Raw genomic sequence first — 21,891 nt, 5'->3', positions numbered from 1 at the left:
TGAGACCTTACTGCTCTGCTCTGACCTAAGCTCTCCCCCAGAGACCGGTCTGCGTCGTGTCGTTCACTGCTCCATCCCCAGCGCCTGGCATCTAGCAGGCGTGCAATAAATATCTACTGAATGCGTGGTACCGATGTTGATGATAGCAGCTAGCCATTGACTGAAGACCTCCTGGGTGCCAGCCTACGTTCTAAACATTTCAGGAGGGTTAGCTCACTTAAGGCGCCACCCCTGGGACCATTTTACGAATAGTGAAACTGCGGCTCCGAGAGGCCAAGCTCCGTGCCCAGGGATCACCCAGCGGGAGATCCGGCAGGGAGTCTCCCGTTTGCCCGCTCTGTGCCTCAGGGCCCTCCTCGCGGCGCAGCGGTCCGCTCGCGTCCCTGAGGTCGCCCTCGCCCCCACCCGGGGGTCCGCGCGCGTCCGCGAGGGCGCCCCCACGCCGCCCGGGCCGGCGGAGGGAGGAGCGCGGCGGCGGCGGGCGGCCGTGGCGAAAGTGCGGCTGCGGAAGCGCGGCGAGGCGGGCGGCGCGGGAGGAAGCTGGGCGGCGGCGGGCGCTCGGGCCGGCGGGCGGGCGCCATGGGCCGCCTGCACTGCACGCAGGACCCGGTGCCGGAGGCCGTGGGCGGCGACATGCAGCAGCTGAACCAGCTGGGCGTGCAGGTGGGCCCGGCGCGGGCGCGGGTTAGGCCGGGGGCCGCCCGGGGGCCTTGTGGCCTTAGGGGGCCTCGGGCGCAGGCTTAGGGGTCTTGGGGTCTCAGGCGCGTTTTGGGGGCCGAGGGATCTCGGGAGGCCCGAGGGCAAGCTGAGGGGTCCCCGAGGGCTGTGGGCACCCAGAGGTGGGGTTGGGGACTTCCGGGAGTCCTGGGAACGAGGAGAGTCCGCGAGGTCCTGGAAGAGGGACTGAGGGGAGTCTTGATGAGGCCGAAGGGAGTTCGGGGCGCTGGGAGGCTCAGGGAGCTTGGGGAGCCGTGGGCCTTGGTGGGCCAGGCGAGGGACCCAGACGCTCTGTAGGGAGGCCGAGGGCCTTGGGGGCACTGAGGAGGGTCTTAGCATCCCGAGGGGAGCGTGGAGTGGGGGCGGGTAATCTGGAGGGCCGCTGTGGGTGTAGGTAATGGCCAGGCCAGAGTGGGGCTCTGTGGGCCTGCGGGCAGGGTCTAGGGTGAGGCTGGTGATGACATCCTCTCCTCGCCCCCGCCCCCCCCCCCCCCCCCACCCCCACCCCCACCCCCAATCGAGGGAAATATGGATAGTCCCCAAGGAAAAAAAACTATATACACTCTACACAGTGGAGTGTGGTCCTTGATGGTAGTGGAGCTGGCAAAGCCTTTTTCTCCCTTTTCGGGCTGCAGGTGCCAGCCAGTTAAACTCCGAGGCTTCCTGGCCCTGTGCTGGTTGGGACGCCCCTTTCTTACCACCAAGGCAGCCAAAATAAATAGGTTCAAATGACACTTCTCACCACCACGGCAAAGGTGCATCTGTTTCCCCTACTGAGTTGTAACTTCTGAGGAGGTGGGGGGGCCCCTCTCCTTTATCTTAGCATCCCCCACCACTTATTGTTTCTCATAAAGTAACACTAATTGTAATACCAGTCATGTTCTAAGGCTACTGGTGTCCAACAGAAGTGAATTGTAAGCCACGTGTCTAATTTTACATTTTCTAGTGATCACATTTAAAAATTTAAAAAAGAGGGGCTGGCCCTGTGGCCGAGTGGTTAAGTTCGCGCGCTCCGCTACAGGCGGCCCAGTGTTTCGTTGGTTCGAATCCTGGGCGCAGACATGGCACAGCTCATCAAGCCACGCTGAGGCAGCGTCCCACATACCACAACTAGAAGGACCCACAACGAAGAATATACAACTATGTACTGGGGGGCTTTGGGGAGAAAAAGGAAAAAAAAAAAAATCTTAAAAAAAACCACACTCGAATAAAAAATAAATAAATAAAAATTAAAAAGAAATTGGATATTAATTTTAATATGTTTTCTTTAATCCACCGTATCAAAGTATTGTTTCAACATATAATCCGTGTAAAAAATATCAATGAGATATTTTACCTTTTGGTACTAAGTTTTCTGATTCTGGTGTGTATTTTACATATACTGCACATCTCAAATTAGACTAGCCCTTTTCATGAGCTCAGTAGCCACATGTGGCTAGTGGCCACTGTACTGGACAGCACAGTTCTAAGTGCTTTTATGTATATTAAGTCACTGAGTCCTTGCAACCCCTCTAGAAGGTGGGTACCATTATTATTCCCATTTTACAGATGAAGAAACTGAATCACAGTGGTTAAATAAAAATAGCTGTCATTTATTGAGCATGTCCCACGTGGCAGGCACTGTTTTAAGTGCTTTATGTGTAAAGACCCTAAAAGGTAGGTGCTATTCTTATTCCCATTTTACAGATACAAAAAGTGGTTCAGGGAAATGAATTGACCTGTTTAAGGTCAGGCAGCCAGGAAGTGATGGGGCCGGGAATTCGGGACCGGATGCCTGACTTCAGATCCCGGGGTATTAAACACACTAGATAGAACAGAGCTTTGTGGATGCTCTCCCCAGCCAGGTGGCTTAGCTTTTACTTGTTTATGTGTCGGGATTTTCTGGAAGACTTCCATTTGGAGAATAAAAAGATTCTGCTGCTAAAGAACTTTTTTTAAGCTACTGGGTCGTTAAGATCCGTAAGCTTACCTCCAACTTGGTATTCATGGAAAATGTAAACCGCTTCCTTAAAGATCAGAGCCTGGTTCCTTTTCTAACCTGGAAACACACTCTAAACCTTTACCTTTATGTTTAATATGGAAAGGTTTTTCCTGATGAGCAACTTACCAGAGTCCTTTGGGCCATTTCCCCCCGCTTTGTTGGGTAATCAAACTTCTCCAAGGACCCACTCTGTTAGCTGAATTTATTTGGAAGTCTGAGGCCCAGGCCTCAAGGAGAAAAAGAGTCCTTGTGTTAATATTGGCATCACCATTCATCACTCATTCAGTGGCTATTTATCTGAATGCCTGCTATTCACCAAATAGCCACTAAACCCAGTGAGGTTTATAAAGGCTTGATGGACGCAGCCTTTTTTTTTTTTTTGATGAAGATTAGCCCTGAGCTAACTGCTGCCAATCCTCTTTTTGCTGAGGAAGACTGGCCCTGAGCTAACATCCATGCCCATCTTCCTCTTCTTTATATGTGGGATGCCTACCACAGCATGGCTTTGCCCAGCGGTGCCATGTCCACACCTGGGATCTGAACTGGTGAACCCCAGGCCACCAAAGCGGAACGTGCGCACTTAACGGTGGATGCAGCCTCTTGTGCTGGGGAAATTTGGATCTGATGGGGTAGGTCAGAAAATGGAGACGCGATGCAGTATTCAGTGTATCTGCGTGTGTTCTCTGATGCCGGTGGTCAGTCCTAGGTAAGTGAGAATAGGTAGGGTTAAAAATAATCATTTTTATTTATTTTATTTTTTGAAGATTGGCACCTGAGCTAACAACTGTTGCCAGTCTTTTTTTTCCCTGCTTTTTCTCCCCAAATCCCCCCAGTACATAGTTGTATATTTTAAAGATTTTATTTTTCCTTCTTCTTCCCAAAGCCCCCCAGTACATAGATGTATATTTTAGTTTTGGGTCCTTCTAGTTGTGGCGTGTGGGACGCCACCTCAGCATGGCTTGATGCATGGTGATAGGTCCGCACCCAGGATTTGAACCAGTGAAACCCTGGGCCGCCGAGGCAGAGCATGCGAACTTAACCACTCAGCCATGGGCCTGGCCCCGATAGTTGTGTATTTTAGTTATGGATCCTTCTAGTTGTGGCGTGTGGGACGCCATCTCAGCGTGGCCTGATGAGCGGTGCCATGTCCGCGCCCAGGATCCGAACCAGTAAAACCCTGGGCTGCCAGAGCATGGCGTGCAAACTTAACCATTTGGCCACGGGGCTGGCCCCCAAAATAATCATTTTAGAATGGTTATGAGAGAGGAAATTCAGAAAAATATAAAGAAGAAAATGAATGGACTACAGTCCTCTCACCTAGCTGTAAATGAAAGCAACACACATGATTAGAAAATTCAAACAGTATTTAAAGATACAAAATACCTGTTTCTCTTGTCCCCAGAAATCATCATTTTAATAGTTTCCTTTGTATTTTTATAGAAATAAAAGTCTACATCTGCTGTCATATATATGGATATCCTTTAAAAATAATTTTTTTTAAAGATTTTATTTTTTTCCTTCTTCTCCCCAAAGCCCCCCTGTACATAGTTATATATTCTTAGTTGTGAATCCTTCTGGTTATGGCATGTGGGTTGCCACCTCCGCATGGCTTGACGAGCGATGCCATATCTCTGCCCAGGAGTTGTACCGGTAAAACCCTGGGCTGCCGCAGTGGAGCACATGAACTTAACCACTCGGCCATGGGGTCGGCCCCTAAAAATTTTTTTACACAAAAGAGATTGTGTGATATTCCTTGAAATGGATCTACCATAATTTATTTAATCAGCAGCCTATTAATAGACACTTAAGTTGCTTTCAGGTTTTTCGTTTTTATGACAAACAGGGCTGTCAACAAACTGCTTTGTGTAAATCTGTCTGGGTTTACTTTTTGGAACCTATCTGAAGGGTATACTTGCAATGGAATTACTAGATCAAGAGGTATGATCGGTTAAAAATTAGATTCTGATTGCCAAATTGCCATCCAGAGAGGTCGCCCCAGTTTATCCTCTCAACAGCGTGTGGGCAGGTCTGTTTTCTTGTACTTTCACCATCACTGGTGTCATTAAACTTTAATTTTTGAAGATCTGATAAATGAAAATGATATCTCCTCGTTTTACTGATTTGCATTTCTTATCTGCAATAGTCTTGAGCATCTTTTCATATGTTTACTGACGAGAATAGTTAAGATTTTGATTTCTTGGATAGTCATGGGCAGGTGAGCATTCCAGGGAGAGACAGCTAGGCAGGTACAAGGGCAAAGAATGGGGAAGGTGTTTAGGGGATATTTATTCAACAAATGCTTACGGGGCACTTACATTAATTAAGGTGCTGTGACCATACAAGGAACCTTCTCTGCTAAGATGCGTTTGTGTTCCTTATCAAGACTGAAAATTCTGAGTGTCCCCAGGCAAGGTTCCAAGAGGGAGCCTTAGAAGTTAAGAATTTGGATAGGTCCCTTTCTTGTTGGGAGTGTCATGGTATCTTGGCAGGGCTCTGAAGGATAAGGAGGGTTTGGGAAAATGGAGATAAGGATGGGGGTAGTAACAGCCTATCCAGATTAACTTGAGGCCCCTCTTGAAAGGAGAGATGGGAGACCTCACAAGGAGGCTGAGCCTGACTGAGGCCTGGAAATGGAAAGGCAGCTGGAGAGCTGCTCCACCACCCTCTTTTTGAAAAGGCCCTGGGTAGCATGGGAAATACAGTTGGCCAAAGATCTGACAGTTCTACAGATTTGCAGCAAAAAATTTCAAAGAAAAAAGAGAAAACTAAAACACTTTTGAGGACATATTCCCAAGCCAGTCCTGACTGTTCTTGTTTTCACTGCATCGAATCAGCAGTTATGCAAGACTAATACCCAATGTCATAAATATTGCAGAAAGACAACCCCTGGATCAGCATTGGTTAAAATGTTTCCCAGGAGGGGCTGGCCCAGTGGCACAGTGGTTAAGTTCACACGTTCTGCTTTGGCGGCCCTGGGTCCGCCGGTTTGGATCCCGGGTGCGTACATGGCACTGCTCATCAAGCCATGCTGTGGCAGGCATCCCACATATAAAAAGTAGAGGAAGATGGGCACGGATGTTAGTTCAGGGCCAGCCTTCCTCAGCAAAAAGAGGAGGGATTGGCGGCAGATGGTCGCTCAGGGCTGATCTTCCTCAAAAACAAAACAAAAAAATCATGTATAAAAATAAAATGTTTCCCAGGAGTATCAATGATTTAAGCTTTGAGAGAGCAGACACTTCTATGCTATTGGCTAGTGGGAGTGTAAATCTGTGCAACTTCTTTGCAAGGCAGTTTGGCAACATTTTCTCAGAATTCAAAATGCATATATCCTCTGACCTAGGATACATTTGAAGAATTTATATTATAGACATACGTGTCATGTGTGGAAGGATATTCATTGCAACATTGTTTATAATAACAGCAACAAAACACACACACAGTCTAATGTTCCTCTCTAGGGAGCTAAATTATGCTAAGTCTATACAATCGAACACCATGCAATGGTTAAAAGAACTGGATAAGTTTATAATTGCTGACATGATTGATCTCTAAGATGTAATTGAGTGAAAAAAGGCAGGGTACAAGGACTGGGTTCAGTTTGACCCCTTTTGTATTTAAAAGAAATTAAATAAAATGATGGGAAGGCCACAGACGTGCTAAGTAACTACCTTTGGGTAGTGAGACTGAGGGGGGCAGGCAGGGAGAGAGACGTTTTATTTTGTATTTTATGTCAGTTGAGTCTTTTCAAAACTTTGCACATATATTACTTCTATATTTTCAAAGACTAGTTTTATATTCTAAAGTAGAATACATTTTAGAATAAAATAACACAGAGCTGTGCCGGGTGTGTGTGTGGAGTTGAGTGTGTCGTGGTGAGAGAGGTGGGTACATTTGACAATCATATTACTTCTTTTTCCTTTCATTATTTATTTATTTACTTTTTATTGTCGTAACGTTGGTTTATAACATTATATAAATTTCAGGTGTGCATTGTTATATATTTCGATTTCTGTGTAGATTGCATCATGTTCACCGCCCGAGGACTAGTTACGATCCATCACCACACGCGTGCCTAGTCACCCCTTTCCCGTCTCCCTCACTTTGACAATCGTATTGCTTGTATAACTTTGGGGACTTTGAGCTGAAGTATCTGCCTGTAATTTATTTTTGTGTGTGTGTGTGTTGTATTGCTTCAGGAAGGTGGATCAAATGGTGTAGTGACTTCACTTATGGCTCTGATAATTGCTACCATTTGTTTAGCCTCTGGCCTGGCTCTGTGCAGCAGGCTTTGCTCGTGCCACCTGCGTACTGTTCTGGAAGTCATATGTTATTGCCTTTGTTTCCCCTGTGAGGACTGAGACGCAGAGAGGCTGCGTTGCCCGAGGTCACATGGATGGTCAGTATCAAAACACTGCTTCACATCTGGGTCTTTTAAACTCCTCTGTCTTGGTTTTCCCCTCTGCCACACATGCTGTGTCCATTAAAGGGAACATGGGACAGTAATGACACGTGTCTCAGTCTGCTTGGGCTGCCATGACAAAATACCAAAGACAGGGTGGCTTGAACAACAGAAATTTATTTCGCACAGTTCTGGAGGCTGGTAAGTGCAAGATCACGAGGCGAGCAGATTCACTTCCTGTTGAGAGCTCTCTTCCTGGCCTGCCTTCTCTCTGTGTCGTCATGACATGTGCCTCACAGAGGGAGAGCTCTGGGCTGTCTTCCTCTTCTTACAGGGCACCAGCCCTATCAGATAAGGGCCCCACCCTTATGACCTCATTTAACCTTCATCACTTCCTCATAGGCCGTGTCTCCAAATACAGTAGTAGTGGGAGTTAGAGCTTCAATATATGAATTTTGGGGGACACAAATATTCAGTCCTTAACAATACAGTACCTAAAGAGAAGATTAACATGCACAGAAAAATAAGAGACTGTTCTAAGACAGTGTGTAATAAAGTGTTAAGCTTACTGTTTTGTCATATACGTAGTGAGATGCTTATTGTGGGGGGCGACGGGAAACCACAGAAAATATGGATGGACAAAACAGAAGAAAATAAAAATCACCCAGAAACTCGCCACACAGAAGTAACTAGTTTAAAAAGCAAGGTAGAGAAGAAGTTTTTATAGTATTTTACCATTTGGGGGGGGTGAATTATATATTTGGATTAGTGTATTTTGAATAATAAATATGTGGAAGTATAAACAAAAAGAAAAAAAGGAAGTAACAGCTATTAGTGTTCCAGTGATTTTGGCTTTGTGTGTTTGTGTGTGTGTGTGTATGTGTATGTATTTGGATCCTTGAGATGTATTTGTGCACGTGTGCACACACACTCACAATCTCTCAATATAGATCTCCCAAGTATCCCAGTAAAACGTGGGTTTTTCAGACAATATAGTGATACAGATAGATTGACACTGGTGGTGGGTATTGTGATTATTTGTAACTTTAAGAGGATCAACAGGTATCAGCGCCTGCGTGTTCTTCTCTCACAAGCGTCTGTGGTTGGATGGGATGGGGGAGCCCTGCCCCAGGAGTAGAATTTTACTGATGTTCTGTGTTACTCTCTTTACAGCAGTTCTCAGCCCTGACAGAAGTGCTTTTCCACTTCCTAACTGAGCCGAAAGAGGTAAAGTATCTTGGATAAGAAGAGCTCCCGAGCGTGGGTCCACCCTTCTGAGATGCTCAGAAGGTGAAGGCCTGGTTTGTGCTGTTCCCTCTCGGCAGGTGGAGAGGTTTCTGGCGCAGCTCTCGGAATTTGCCACCACCAATCAGATCAGTCTCAGCCCCCTCAGAAGCATCGTGAAAAGCCTCCTTCTGGTCCCTAATGGTGAGTAGCCTCTCCCAGCAGCTGAGGCCAGAGACGGTCCTTGAACATTCCTTCAGTCCAGAGTCAGCAAGTGTGCGCTGGGCACTGAGCCAGAGCATTCAGGAGTGAAGCAGACATGGGCGGGCCACACAGTCTGGGACGGGAGGCTGGGTAAACAGATCGTCAGGCAGAGAATAATTGAGGTACAGCTGGAAGAGCGTCTGCATCCCGGCCATGGTCCCCAAACTTGTCTGGTCCTCTACACGATAAGTACAGAAACTTTTATTTGACAAAGTCTTTTGAATCTACTAATTTTTTTTCATTTATTTTTTATTTATTTTACTTATTTATTTTTTTTTGAGGAAGATTAGCCCTGAGCTAACATCTGCTGCCAATCTTCCTCTTTTTGCTGAGGAAGACTGGCCCTGAGCTAACATCCGTGTCCATCTTCGTCTACTTTATATGAAGACTGGCCCTGAGCTAACATCCGTGCCCATCTTCCTCTACTTTATATGTGGGACGCCTGCCACAGCATGGCTCGCCAAGCGGTGCCATGTCCACACCCAGGATCTGAACTGGTGAACCCCAGGCTGCTGAAGCGGAACATGCGCACTTAACCACTGGGCCAGCCTCTACTAATTTTTTTAAATGGGGCTTGTATTTTTTTTTTTTAACATAAATGTATGTGTAAAATATACATAACATAAAATTTACCGTTTTAACTATTTGGGGCTTATATTTTCTTTGTGTTTTTTCATTTCCTGTTTCTAGGAGTTAATTTTCATTGTATTTGACAAAAATATCTGTCCACGATGGATTGAAAGTGAAGATAGGTCTTTTGCGGCAGGGGGCTTGAGAAGCAGAGTTTGCCTGGAGTGGTCAGGAAAGGCATCTAGCTGGGAGGGAGGTGATCACAGAGGTTTAACTGTAGCCATCCTAGCACTGTCTACGAGAGAGAAAAATAAGCAACAAGCAAATTGCCCAGCAGCTGGAGATTAGGGCGAGGAGCTGTGGTCCGTTTTTACGAGGGAACGTGAAAAATTCCCGGTTCTAAGTTAGGGGACCTGGGTGTGAATCCGAGTGTGTCACTTGCCAAATAGGTGACTTTGGCCAGGTACCTGATCTCTCCCCAACCCCTAGCAACAACCCTTCCTTAGCAGTTTTTCACTCCCATCTGAGCTTTTTTTTTTTTTTGGTCGAGGAGGCTCGTTTTGAAGATTGATTGATATAATGTAAATGAAATGCTTAGCAAAGTGCCTCAAGAAAAGGTTGCTCTTATTTTTCAAATTATGCAGTAATTATAAAAGCTGCTCTCCAGGAAAATGTAATGACGTGGAAAATCTTTCACAAGGTAGTGTTTAATAAAAATAGTAGTTTACAAAACTGTCTTCCACAGTCCTATTTAAAAAAAAAGTTCACTGTGGCTGTATCTGGGCGTTAGGATAGGTTGCTTTAATCGTTTAGTTTTTGGCTATGAATTGTCTAAAAAGTTGCTAGAATTAATTTGGTGACTTAATTAAAAGTTAATTTTATTTGAAGAGAGAGGCAACGTTAAAGCCCAGTCTTAAAGAAAGAATCAGTGTTGACCAGGCTGAGAGGAGGGGGAGCAGCACCCCTAGTTTGCACGTGTTAAAAATTGGTAATGAGCTGATCTTCCCAAGATCTCAGCCCAGCAGTGCACTAAAAGAGGGCGCTCACTTTGTTGGTTCCTCTCCGGCGCCTTCCCCTGTCTCAGTGCCGATCTTCCCCTTCTCCCTGTCACGTGCTTCTGAGGTTCTGGAGGCTTGAACGAGAACATCTCCGAGGTTTCTAACTGTGAAATGTGATGATTCTCTGTTTTGGTGATTTTTGCATCCTTTGTCCAAGGCATGTGAACCACAAGGCTGGGTGGGGGCTTGCCGTCTTCTTAACGCAGGATAAGTGTTCATGGCAGACTTAGCCAGCACAGGGCTCTGGAGAGTCAAAAGTGAGAGTTTGCCTTTTCTCTCATCCTGCTCTTTTCTGCAGACACGAGCACAATGTAATTTTGGTATATATCCTTTTAGATTTTTACATACACTGACAGACATACACTTATACTTTCATTTAGTTTTGTTTTGTTTTCCATAAATAGTCGTAAACCATAGAATTGCATTTTTTCATCCCTAGTACGTCACGGCGATCTCTCCACATTAACTTCATTCTTCTGACGGCTGTAGTGTCCCATGGGCTGAAGGTACCTTCTTTCAGTTAATCCACTTGCCAGTACTGGACACTGTGGTTGTTCGACTTTTCACTCTTGGGAGCGATGCCGCAGTGCGTGTCCTTAGGACATCCATGTGGTCACCTATGAGAACGTTCTGCAGGAAGGTGCCTAGACTGTAGAACCAGTCTTTAGTCTCCTCGTCGAGCCTACACCTGTGGGAATGGGTTTGCCTGTGGGTGGAGACACTGCTTTTCAGGAGACCTCTGTCTGGTGTCCCTGCCTTGGTTCTTTCTTGTCTTTCTCATCTCTGCCCCCACCCCGTCCATCCTGTCAGACTACCCTCAGTCCTGCCCAGCCCTCGAGCTCCAGCCCTGGGCCGCCTCTTTCAGAAAGCCTTCCCAAACTGCTTCAGTGCGAGGTGGCCTCCCCTTCCTCTCAGCTCCCAAGAGATGGTCTGATCTGCAGCTCTCATTTTGGCCCATAACCATTTACAGTTTTCTGTTGTTCATGCTGTTTTATATGTGTCTGTCTCATGCCTCTCTCACCTAGCTGGTTCCTTGAAGTCATCGCGGGCCTTGTACTTCTTTCCAAAGCTGTGGTTATAAGTAATGACGTAAGGCAGGTGCTTAGTGCATGCTGGGTGAGTTGAACTGGGTTTGGGAGATCCTGTGACCCTCCCAGGGGAGGCTAAGCGTCTATTTTCAAACACTCAAAATTAGTTTTTTGTGTTTTTGGGTTTTTTTTGAGAAAGATTAGCCCTGAGCTAACATCTGCCGTCAATCCTCCTCTTTTTGCTGAGGAAGACTGGCCCTGAGCTAACATCCACTGCCCATCTTCCTCTATTTTATATGTGGGATGCCTGCCACAGCATGGCTTGCCAAGCAGTGTGTAAGGTCTGCACCTGGGATCTGAACTGGCGAACCCCAGGCCACTGAAGTGGAACGTGTGAACTTAAACACTGCACCGCCAGTCTGGCCCCTTCCCCATTTCTTTTAGAGCATCTCCTAAGCATCTGAGACTGTAGCTTGTAAGTCTCTTGGCCTCTTCCTCTTCCCTTGGCCTGTGTGTCTTTTCTTCTCCAGTCCCAGAGCAAGGTCTTGGCCTTTCATGCCTTGTTACAGCAGCAGCATCTCTACCTCCATTCTCCCAGCCCAGACTCCAGCTTGCCCTGGAGTACACTTCTGGGGCACGACGTGGATCATGGATCATACGTCATACTGCTCCTCTCAACTGTTTACTTTGCATAATGAAGTCTGCAGTCCTTAATGTGGCTTTCAAAGCCTTTCCCAGTCTGATCTAAACTGTGAGGGCCTCCAGGTCCTCATCCTCTTCCTCTTCCCTCACCCTAGTCCTGCCTGAGCAGTGAGACCTCATTGCAGAAGTACAGCTTGTTAGAGCTGAGGGGGCCTCAAGGACCCTCCAGATCAATCTTCCGCAAGTTGGTGTTTTCATCATTAGAAGGCTTCAGGGGTCAGACAGGGGCAGAAAATACTGTCCCCTCACCCCTAGCCTTGGAACCTTGGAGATTCACACACACATGAACATATCTCAGGCTCTGAAAAGTCCTGCTGTAAAGAAACCTGCTCAACCAGTATTTGTGAAACAGTTAACCGTGGAACCTTTGTTTTTGGCAGGGGGAGGGTCGAGTAAAAGCTTTGTGAAGTGCTGATCTAGTGTAATCTTTGTCTTAGAAAGAAATAAAGCCCTCGAGAGGGGAAGTGACTTGCTTAAGATCTTACAGTGGAAAAGCTGGGGCTGGAACCTCCCTTGATTGATTGAAAGCCCAGCGAGGTTTTGTTTTTTGTGTTTTTTTAAGGAAGATTAGCCTTGAACTAACATTTACTGCCAATCCTCCACTTTCTTTTTTGCTGAGGAAGACTGGCCCTGAGCTAACACCTGTGCCCATCTTCCTCGACTTTATATGTGGGACGCCTGCCACAGTATGGCTTGACAAGTGGTGTGTAGGTCCACACCTGGGATCTGAATTAGCAAACCCCAGGCCACCAAAGTGGAATGTGTGAACTTAACTGCTGTGCCAACAGGCTGGCCCCTAGTGGGTTATTTTTTTTTTCATTTTTTTCTTTTACTATTTAATATGTAATTCTCTCTCTTTTTTTTTTTCATAATTCTTAAGAACATCTGACTTCATGGGGCCAACCCGGTGGTGTAACAGTTAAGTGCGCACATCTCACTTCAGCGGCCCGGGGTTTGCCGGTTTGGATCCCAGGTGTGCACATGGCACCTCTTGGCAAAAACCACGCTGTGGTAGGCGTCCCACATACAAAGTAGAGGAAGATGTGCACGGATGTTAGCTCATGGCCAGTCTTCCTCAGCAAAAAGAGGAGGATTGGCAGCAGATGTTAGCTCAGGGATGATCTTCCTCAATTAAAAAAAAAAAAGAACATCTGACTTCAATGGTTATCGACCCATGACCAAATTGTTTGTCTGTACCCTGCCCACTTCTCCTCACTGCTCTGCACACTGGATTATTTTAAAGCAAATCTCAGATAGCCTATCATTTCGTTCCTAGATACCTAGCTATGTATCTCTACAAGATAAAGAATTTTTCCCCTTATCAAACCACAATGCATTATCATATCTAAAATTAAAATATGCAGTCAACCTTCAGATCCGCCCATTGTCTCCTGCATCTTGTTTGTTTCTAGTTGGTATTCTCATCAGATCTAGATAGGGCCCCGACACTGCCTTTGGTTCCTAGATGACCCTTGTGTGCTTACTTGTCCCTAAGGTTACTTAACAGCTCCGAGACCTTGAGCCAAGTTACTTGACCTCTCAGAGAATCAGTTTCTTCAGAAAAGGGAGCTCATAATAGTAGCTCATCCATTGTTCTAGGAGTGGAGAAAGATAATCAATGTGAAGTACCTCAGTAAGTGGTAGCCGCACCACTGCTCATATTACAATCGTTATTATCATCATGAGCATCTCCAAGCAGTAAGCCCACTGGTTAAGCCTGTTTTTATTTTAACACTTAGCAGGATGTCTGGCACTTGTGGGTGCTCAGTAACTGATGGTTTTTTAAGAGAAGGTGATAACTCCCTTCCCCACTCCCAAAGGAGTTCTTTCTGGCTGGGCAAAAAAAAGGAATAGTCAGCATTGAACAGTAGTCACGGACGGTATCTAATCAGCCAGTGAACTGAGTTCCCGGGACTCCCAGCCTCACCCTGCTCTCTTCTCTGCAGCCTTTTCAGTGATGCTCCCTGTGGCTTACTCATTCCTTACCTTGTCCTTACAGTCTTTCTCTCCCCAATAGCACGTGAGCCTCCCAAGGGCCAAGATTGTTGTCTGTTTGCTTCATTGATGTTTCCCAGCGTCTAGCACAGTTCTGGCACATAGCAAGCACCCAGAAAATCCACATACAGTGGCTCTGACCTCTGTTTCCCCGTGAGCCTCAAAGGGGTGGATTCACCTGGTCAGCCCTCAGGGTCAGTGATCACTGAATGAGCATGGCTCGCCATCCTGCCCCGTCTCCTTCCTCCTCCAGGAGATTTCGCTAAGCCGTAGTCGTCCTCCTTGTCTTCCCTTTTTACACTGAATGAGCTCACATAGACTGTCGGCTAGAAGGACAGCGTTTGCTAATTTTCCAACTGTTCCTGGAGAACTGAAACCCTCACCCTCGCATACGCCTCCATCCTGTCCCCCGTACTGTTTGATGGCAAGGAGGGTTTGCCTCAGGCAACTGTTCCAGTGAAAGTTGCTGCTCGAGGACTTTCTAAACCGTCCCAGATGATTATCTGTGTTTAAAGAAGGACGTTCTCAGATGTCCCCCAGTGATGCTTTCTGATGACTCCAGCCCTGGAGTTCCTGCAGTTTTCTGTCTGCAGGTCAAGGCTGCAGGCCTGTCTTGTACTCAGGACAAAGGAATCAACAAAGGAAAGGCTGAAAAAGAAATTAAGGGCTTGAGGCTTAGCATGATGCAAAGACATCTTTTTAAAGTATGGCTCCTGCTTGCCTGAGGTACCGCAGGACGCAGAGCCTGCCCTTTGACCCCTGCAGCTTGGTAGCCTTCATCGTCAGTCACTGTCACAGCTTGCCTGGTACCATTGCACCCGGACGGCATCTCAAATGACCTGGAGTAGACAGAGCTTGGTTTAGGACTCTCTGGCCTGTAAGCTACTTGTGTCTGCCTCTTGCCAGCTGTTATGGTCCTGAGCAATTCATTTAACCATCTGTTGTTTCTTTTGGTAGCATTTTTTAATTATAGAAAAGTATAAAAAAGGAAACAAATGGCTCAAAATTTTACCACCCTCACATTAAAAAAACCTACATGCTAGAAAATTTTATTTATTTATTTATTTATTTTTTTATTTCATTTTTTTTTGAGGAAGATTGGCCCTGAGCTAACATCTGCTGCCAATCCTCCTCTTTTTGCTGAGGAAGACTGGCCCTGAGCTAACATCCGTGCACATCTTCTTCTACTTTATATGTGAGACACCTGCCACAGCATGGCTTGCCAACTGGTGCCATATCTGCACCTGGGATCGGAATCTGTGAACCTCGGGCCGCCAAAGCGAAATGTGCGTGCTTAACCGCTATGCCACTGGGCCGGCCCCTATTTATTTATTTTTTTAAAGATTGGCACCTGAGCTAACAACTGTTGCCAATCTTTTTTTTTTTTCTGCTTTTTCTCCCCAAATCCCCCCAAGTACATAGTTGTATATTTTTTTGGTTGTGGGTCCTTCTAGTTGTGGGATGTGGGATGCCACCTCAGCATGGCCTGACGAGTGGTGCCATGTCCGCGCCCAGGATCCAAACCAGTGAAACCCTGGGCCGCCGAAGCGGAGCACGCAAGCTTAACCACTCGGCCGTGGGGCTGGCCCCTAGAAAATTTTAAAATGAGAGAAAGAAAGAAAAAAAGTCTTCCCCAGTGCCTTTCCCTAAGGACATCTACTCTTAAATTGGTTTGGTTTTTTTTTAAAGATTTTATTTTACTTTTTTCTCCCCAAAGCCCCCCGGTATATAATTGCATATTTTTAGTTGTGGGTCCTTCTAGTTGTGGCATGTGGGACGCCACCTCAGCATGGCTTGATGAGCAGTGCCATGTCCACACCCAGGATTCGAACCGGCGAAACCCTGGGCCACCAAAGCGGAGCGGGTGAACTTAACCACTCGGCCACAGGGCTCGTCCCTACTCTTAAGTTTTTTGTGAATATGTTGAAAAAAAAAAGTGGCCTTACATCTATCTACTTAGATATTAGATAAAGATATAATTAAAGCTATAAATAAGGATGTATAATATGCCCTTCTTTATTTACACGAAAGGAATCACACTGTACAGACTGTTTCTCCTTTTAATTATATTTCCCAAATTGGCACATCGAGAGCTATTTCATTCTTTTTAAAGGCTGCATAGTATCCATCATATGGATTCTTTCATTCAGCATGTTTTTATTGAGTGCCAACCAATAAACAGTGCCAGGCACTTTTCTAGGAGCTTGGGACATAGCAGTGGGCAAAACAGACCAGGTCCTTGTTCTCATGGAACTGACATCCTAGTGGAAGAATTGACAATAAATATATAACATGAAGTTGGGTAGTTATAAACGCAGTGCAGAGAAGTTCAGCAGTGTAAGGGTACAAGTGAAGAGCAGTGCCACTTGCAGTAGAGTGGTCAGCATCCTTTTGGAGGAGGTGAGATTCAAGCAGAGGCCCAGATGAAGTGAGGAAATGGGCCAAGTGCAGATTTGAGGAAGAGTGTTCCCAGCAGAGGGAACTGCAAGGGCAAATCCCTGGACATAGGAACCTGCCTGCGTGTTATAGGAAAAGCTGAGTAAGCAAGGGAGAAGCTTAGGGGTCTTGAGGGGGCCAGATCGCACAGGGCATTGTAAGAGCTTTGGACTCTGCTGTGGGTGAACGGGAGCTGTTAGAGGGTTTTGAGCAGAGGAGAGACGTGGTCTGACTTAGGTTTTAACAAAATCACCTTGGCACCCAGCCTGCTCTTCCTGATTTTTTATCCCTACTACCCGCATTGCTAGAGCTTCCCGCTGTTTCTCAGTGCACTTTCGGGGGCGTATCTGTCGGGTGAATTCTTGGCAGTGCAGTTGTTGACTATGTGCATTTGCCAGATCGTCCCCAAAAGCTTAATCTTTCTGATCTGTAGTTTCCTGGTAAATTAAAGGTTGCAGTAATAATTCCCACTTCAGAGTACTTTGGGATCATCCCACGGAATATTGGATCTGAAGTGGGTATAACCCAAGGAGCTGTGCACGTGGCAGTTATGAGTCAACTGGACTGACCTGGAAGTAGTCGCCTTCTCGGAGGGCCTTTATGGCCAGGGCTTCCTGGGGTCTTGCCTTTTTTATTTCCCTGTGGCTTCCTTGCTCAGTCTGATTTTGGAGATAAAAGATTTCCTCCCTTTGTTTACGTGGCTTATTTTGCAGGGGACAACCGCCTGTAGGATTGTTTTTCTGGAGTGAGGGGGGTGGGGACTGGGTTTAGGGTATCACTCGGGGGCCCTCCCTGGATGGTGGTAGATGCCTTCTTATTCTTTAATTAGTCATCTTCTGGAAGACAAAGATGTGGAAAATTTTAAAGCAGTTGACAGACTGTGACTCTAGGCTGTAGCCTGCAGGTTAACCGTTGAGAAGCCCAGATTGCTGGCAGCACTTTTTTTTCAGGAATTGGAGCTTGCAAGCAGAACAAAGCAGCCCCCCCAGGGGAGTGTGCCCAGGGCTTCCGAGGGAAAGGTTGAGGGCTCCTCTGGAGGTGACTCGTGAATTGTAGAGGCCAGACTGTTTAGTCCATGTTGGTATACTTCCTGAAAGCTGATTTTCTAGGGTGGCACTGTCCAATAGAACTTCCTGTGTAGATGGAAATGGTCTATAATCTGCCCTGTCCAGTACCATGGCCGCTGGGCCCATGTGGCTGTTGAGCACTTGAAATAGCTGGTGCAACTGAGAAACAGAATTTTAACCTTTATTTAATTTTAATTAACTAAAATTTACATAACCGCATGTGCTTGGTGGTTATGTATTGCACAGGGCAGTTCTAGGCCAGTGCCCTGTGCCACCCTGACACTGAGCTCCCCGCACTTTGCTCCAGGAATCTGTGGCCTCGTTCTTGGCTCAGATCAGGTGCCCCCATCCCCAAGTCCATGAAGTCTTTTCTTTTGTCTCTGACTTCTTCCACACTCTCTGGAGGGGTAAACCCTCGTGTTGGTTTGTTCTGTCTTGTTCTCCGCTTGTCTCAGATGTGCTGTTTCTTCCAGCTGGACTGAGATCCTCTTGGAGCTAGCCATCTTTGCGTCTTCCTTTTGTTGTCTATGTCACAGAGGTTTCGCCTGTTAACTACTTACTGCCAACTGCTTAGTTGATTTTCCCCTTTTAACTGAGTTCCCCTGTTTCCTAGGTGCCTTGAAGAAGAGTCTCTCAGCTGAGCAGGTCCGGGCCGATCTCGTGACTCTGGGTAGGTCATCACCCAAGGCTGCTCAGTGACAGGGCTTGCAGCTCTTTATTATGCCAACGTCTCCTCTGTTCTTTTATAGGTCTTAATGAGGAGAAAGCCACTTACTTTTCTGAAAAGGTATCATAATTCCTCTTAATCAAGGTTAATTAAGATTGCTTGCTTTTATTTCATGAAAAGAAGCAAGTGGGAAATGCTGACTAAGGAAAAACCATCAATCATTATGTGCCATTTCTCCAGCTTAATGTTTTTCATTTGATTCCATGCAAATGACATACATCCAGTTATTTTTTTATTCTTTTTGAGGAAGATTAGCCCTGAGCTAACATCTGCCAACAATCCTCCTCTTTTTTGCTGAGGAAGACTGGCCCTGAGCTGACATCTGTGCCCATCTTCCTCTATTTTTCTCTTTTTTAAAGATTTTATTTTTCCTTTTTCTCCCCAAAGCCCCCCGGTAGATAGTTGTATATTTTAGCTGTGGGTCCTTCTAGTTGTGGCGTGTGGGACGCCGCCTCAGCATGGCTTGATGAGGGGTGCCATGTCCGCGTCGAGGATTTGAACTGGTGAAACCCTGGGTCACTGAAGCAGAGCATGCGAACCTAACCACTCAGCCATGGGGCCGGCCCCTACATCCAGCTTTTAGACAGCACTGTGTAGTGCATCTCTAATTTTTTTTCCTCTGATTTGACTGAATATAAATGTCATGCATTTTTTTGTTCCATGCTTCATTAAATCTTGGAATGAAAGAAAACCTTTATATTGTCCCCTGCCCCTCTTTACTCCTCCCATCCTCCAGATCTGTGCATATAGGCCCACCCCTTGGTTCTGCGTTCTTCCTGCTGTCTGTGTAAATACTAAACTGTGCTGTCTTGGGGCAGATGAAGAGGGGAGAGTTTTTCCATTGTTATGACTTAGGCTTTTTGCTCTTGTTCCAGTGGAAGCAGACTGCCCCCACCCTTGCTCGATGGGCCATAGGTCAGACTCTGATGATTAACCAGCTGATAGACATGGAGTGGAAATTTGGAGGTAACTGGTTAGAGGCAGTCCCGGGTCACCTGCGTGATGTCAGTTGCGGTTGCAGAGGGTTTGAGACAGCTTCCATGGGGAAAGGTGTCCCTGGTCCTCAAAGCCGGTTGGGGCCAGCAGCTGCTTCTCCGTCTTGCTGTCCACGTTCAGCTGCTGTTTCTATCCACAGCCCTCCATAAGTTGACTTCCTGAAAAGCGCATTTTGCTGTCCTCATACTCTCCCCACCCACGGCTTCTGCTGCACAGCCTGCAAGACTGGGGTCTTCAGAGTGGTCCTCAACCAGTCACTTATTATTTTTCTCTTTTGTGTCACAGTGACATCTGGGAGCAGCGAACTGGAAAAAGTGGGAAGTATTTTTTTACAAGTAAGTCTTCTCGTGATCCTTGAAAATGGGTAGATTTTTGACTTGGTTAAAAATTAAGTCTACATTGAGTTTCTTTAAATATCCAATTAAGTGGATAGTTCCACTAAGTGCCTTGTATATCTCAGAGCAATGTGATTGGCCAAAGATGCAAAGACGTGGTCACTGACGTGTTTGCTTTCAGGTTCATAGGACCCAGATATTGTTCTTAACAGTTCGGTTCTTGCTGTAATCTAGGGAATTGTTAGAAGTTTTAGTGGTGGACGATCCAGACTGCTCTTGTGTAACTCTCAAGTTAGAAGCAGGGATGCTTTCATATTTAAGTGAAACTTCAGGGTTTCAGAATTACTTTGCCCAGTTGTCATCATTTTAATTTTTTTCTTTTTTTTTAATCAGTTAAAGTTGGTGGTTAAGAAAGGAGATCAAACTGAAAATATATATATCGGTGAGTCCGAATTCTCATTTGAGCCTTTTACTTTCCCCACGTCTTCTTCAGTCACTGGCTCGCAAAGCCCATCACAGGGTCATTTCTTCCAGAAAAGAAGTCATAACCAGGCTGTGTTATGACCACTTCCTTTCCTCTCATAAAAGAAGGGCCTTTTTGAAGAAGGGAAAAGGGGGAAGTAGTGGCTCGGATTGAAGAGCAGGAAGCTCTTGCTGTAGGACCCCGTTGGATGTCCTGAATGACCCCTGCAGCTCTTTGTGCTGTGCAGTTAGGCCGTTTCAAACCCTCCCTACTTTCTTGTGGAGCTGAGAACCATTCTATGTTCAAGGCTCTCACTTCTTTATAATGGTCAGTTACCCATCGAGAGCTGCCTAGATGTGCGAAGCCAAAAAAAGAGGAAGAGAAAGAAAAAACTCTCTGGGTGGAAAGTAATTTTCTTGGATGATTCTGTGGAGTTGGAACATTTACCTGAAGCTGAATTCTCTCTCCCCAGAATTAACCTTGCCTCAGTTCTACAGCTTCCTGCACGAGATGGAGCGAGTCAGAGCCAGCATGGAGTGTTTCGGCTGATTTCTGTCCCCCTGCATCTCCGCTGTGCCCCCTTCTCTTCCGCAGTGACCACCCTGAGAGGCACCCACTCCCGGGCTTGCAGGGCCTGATCTGGCCCTGCTTCCTCCTCGGAGCCCAGGTGCAAAGGTTTCTGAAAAACAACAGGATTAAGTGCTCAAAGGGCCCTACACAATTACCTGTGAACTCTCTGTGAGGGAACCTCCACCGCCTCTCTCCCAGGACCCTTTTGATGTTCAGATGGCTTTTGCATCTCAGATTCAGGGGAGGAAATAAACTGAGTCCCCCCCTACCCCCATCAAAGTTCCAGAGTAAATAAATGGTTCCATCACTCAAGATACGCGCTGATCACCCTCCCCACAAAAAACCATGGGCTTGTTTATGGCTGAGGAAGAGGCTGTGAGTGACGCCTGTGGGGAGCCCCCAGCCGCGTCTCTACCGTGTGTTTGTGGTGCTGCGTTGCTCAGCGGTTGTTAGTGGGGCACCTGTGTATAAATACGTGCTCGGTCTCCTCTGACAAGAACGGAGGCTGAACTCTGTCCTCGTTTCTGGTTTGCCCTGTTGTGTTGTGATGAGGTGGGCCTTTTGAGGCTATTTTAGCTTGTCTAGCTGACCCTCTCTGTTGGTTAGATGATGAATAAAACAGGTTCTGGGGAAAAGGCCAGAATCCAGTTGTCTCTGTGCGTGGATTGAAGTCATCTGCCTTGCAGAGAGCTCGTGCTCTGATCTTCAGAAATTGTCTTCCTGGTCGGGGTTCTCTAGCGAAATTAGCTGTGGTCCCAAGATGGAATTTGTAAGAGCAGTTCAGGGGAACTTGGGTTCAAAACATCGTGAACAGCAGAGCATACGACTGCTGTGTGTTCAGATGACTTCAGCCCCCACCCTCGCACGTGACTTCTCCCCTCCCCCTCCTCAGAATTTTTTAAAAGTTTTGAATAGATGATACACGCCATGATTCAGAAGCTGCAGTGTACAGAATTCCTCTTCCCCTCTGTTCCCTGCTGCCCCTCCCCAGAGGCAACCACTGTTACTAGTTTATCCTCTCTGCTTCTAGGAAGAGTTCATGCATTTGCACATAGTCACAGAGTTTGACTTTTCTTCCTGCATAGACAGTAGTGTCCTATACCTTATACACACAGCATCCCGCACCTTGTACACACAGCATTCTACCCCTTGTACACACAGCATCCCATACCTTTTACACACAGCATCCCACCCCTTGTACACCCAGCGTCCCACCCCTTGTACACACAGCATCCCATACCTTGTACACACAGCATCCCACCTCTTGTACACACAGCGTCCCACCCCTTGTACACACAGCGTCCCACACCATGTGCACACAGCACCCTGTACCTTATACACACAGCATCCCATACCGTG

General features: G+C 46.5%; 1 protein-coding gene across 1 annotated transcript; it reads left to right on the top strand.

The window, feature by feature from the left end:
- The first annotated feature begins 438 nt into the window (after positions 1-438).
- Positions 439-21,185, top strand: COMMD7 (COMM domain containing 7). The gene is made up of 9 exons (XM_046679407.1): positions 439-663; positions 8,271-8,324; positions 8,423-8,525; positions 18,055-18,111; positions 18,191-18,228; positions 19,044-19,134; positions 19,450-19,499; positions 19,893-19,941; positions 20,435-21,185. The coding sequence occupies exons 1-9, from the start codon at positions 580-582 to the stop codon at positions 20,509-20,511; spliced, it is 603 nt and encodes a 200-aa protein (XP_046535363.1). The 5' UTR covers positions 439-579; the 3' UTR covers positions 20,512-21,185.
- The last annotated feature ends 706 nt before the right edge of the window (positions 21,186-21,891 follow it).

Source organism: Equus quagga, chromosome 12, assembly GCF_021613505.1.
Source record: "Equus quagga isolate Etosha38 chromosome 12, UCLA_HA_Equagga_1.0, whole genome shotgun sequence".
Classification (NCBI taxonomy): Eukaryota; Metazoa; Chordata; class Mammalia; order Perissodactyla; family Equidae; genus Equus; species Equus quagga.
This window is presented reverse-complemented; position numbering and strand designations above follow the sequence as displayed.

Coding starts and splice junctions, on each gene's coding strand:
- COMMD7 (XM_046679407.1), top strand. CDS start 580: ATGGGCCGCCTGCACTGCACGCAGGACCCGGTGCCGGAGGCCGTGGGC. Junction 664..8,270: donor TGAACCAGCTGGGCGTGCAG/GTGGGCCCGGCG, acceptor CTCTCTTTACAG/CAGTTCTCAGCCCTGACAGA. Junction 18,229..19,043: donor CCACTTACTTTTCTGAAAAG/GTATCATAATTC, acceptor CTCTTGTTCCAG/TGGAAGCAGACTGCCCCCAC.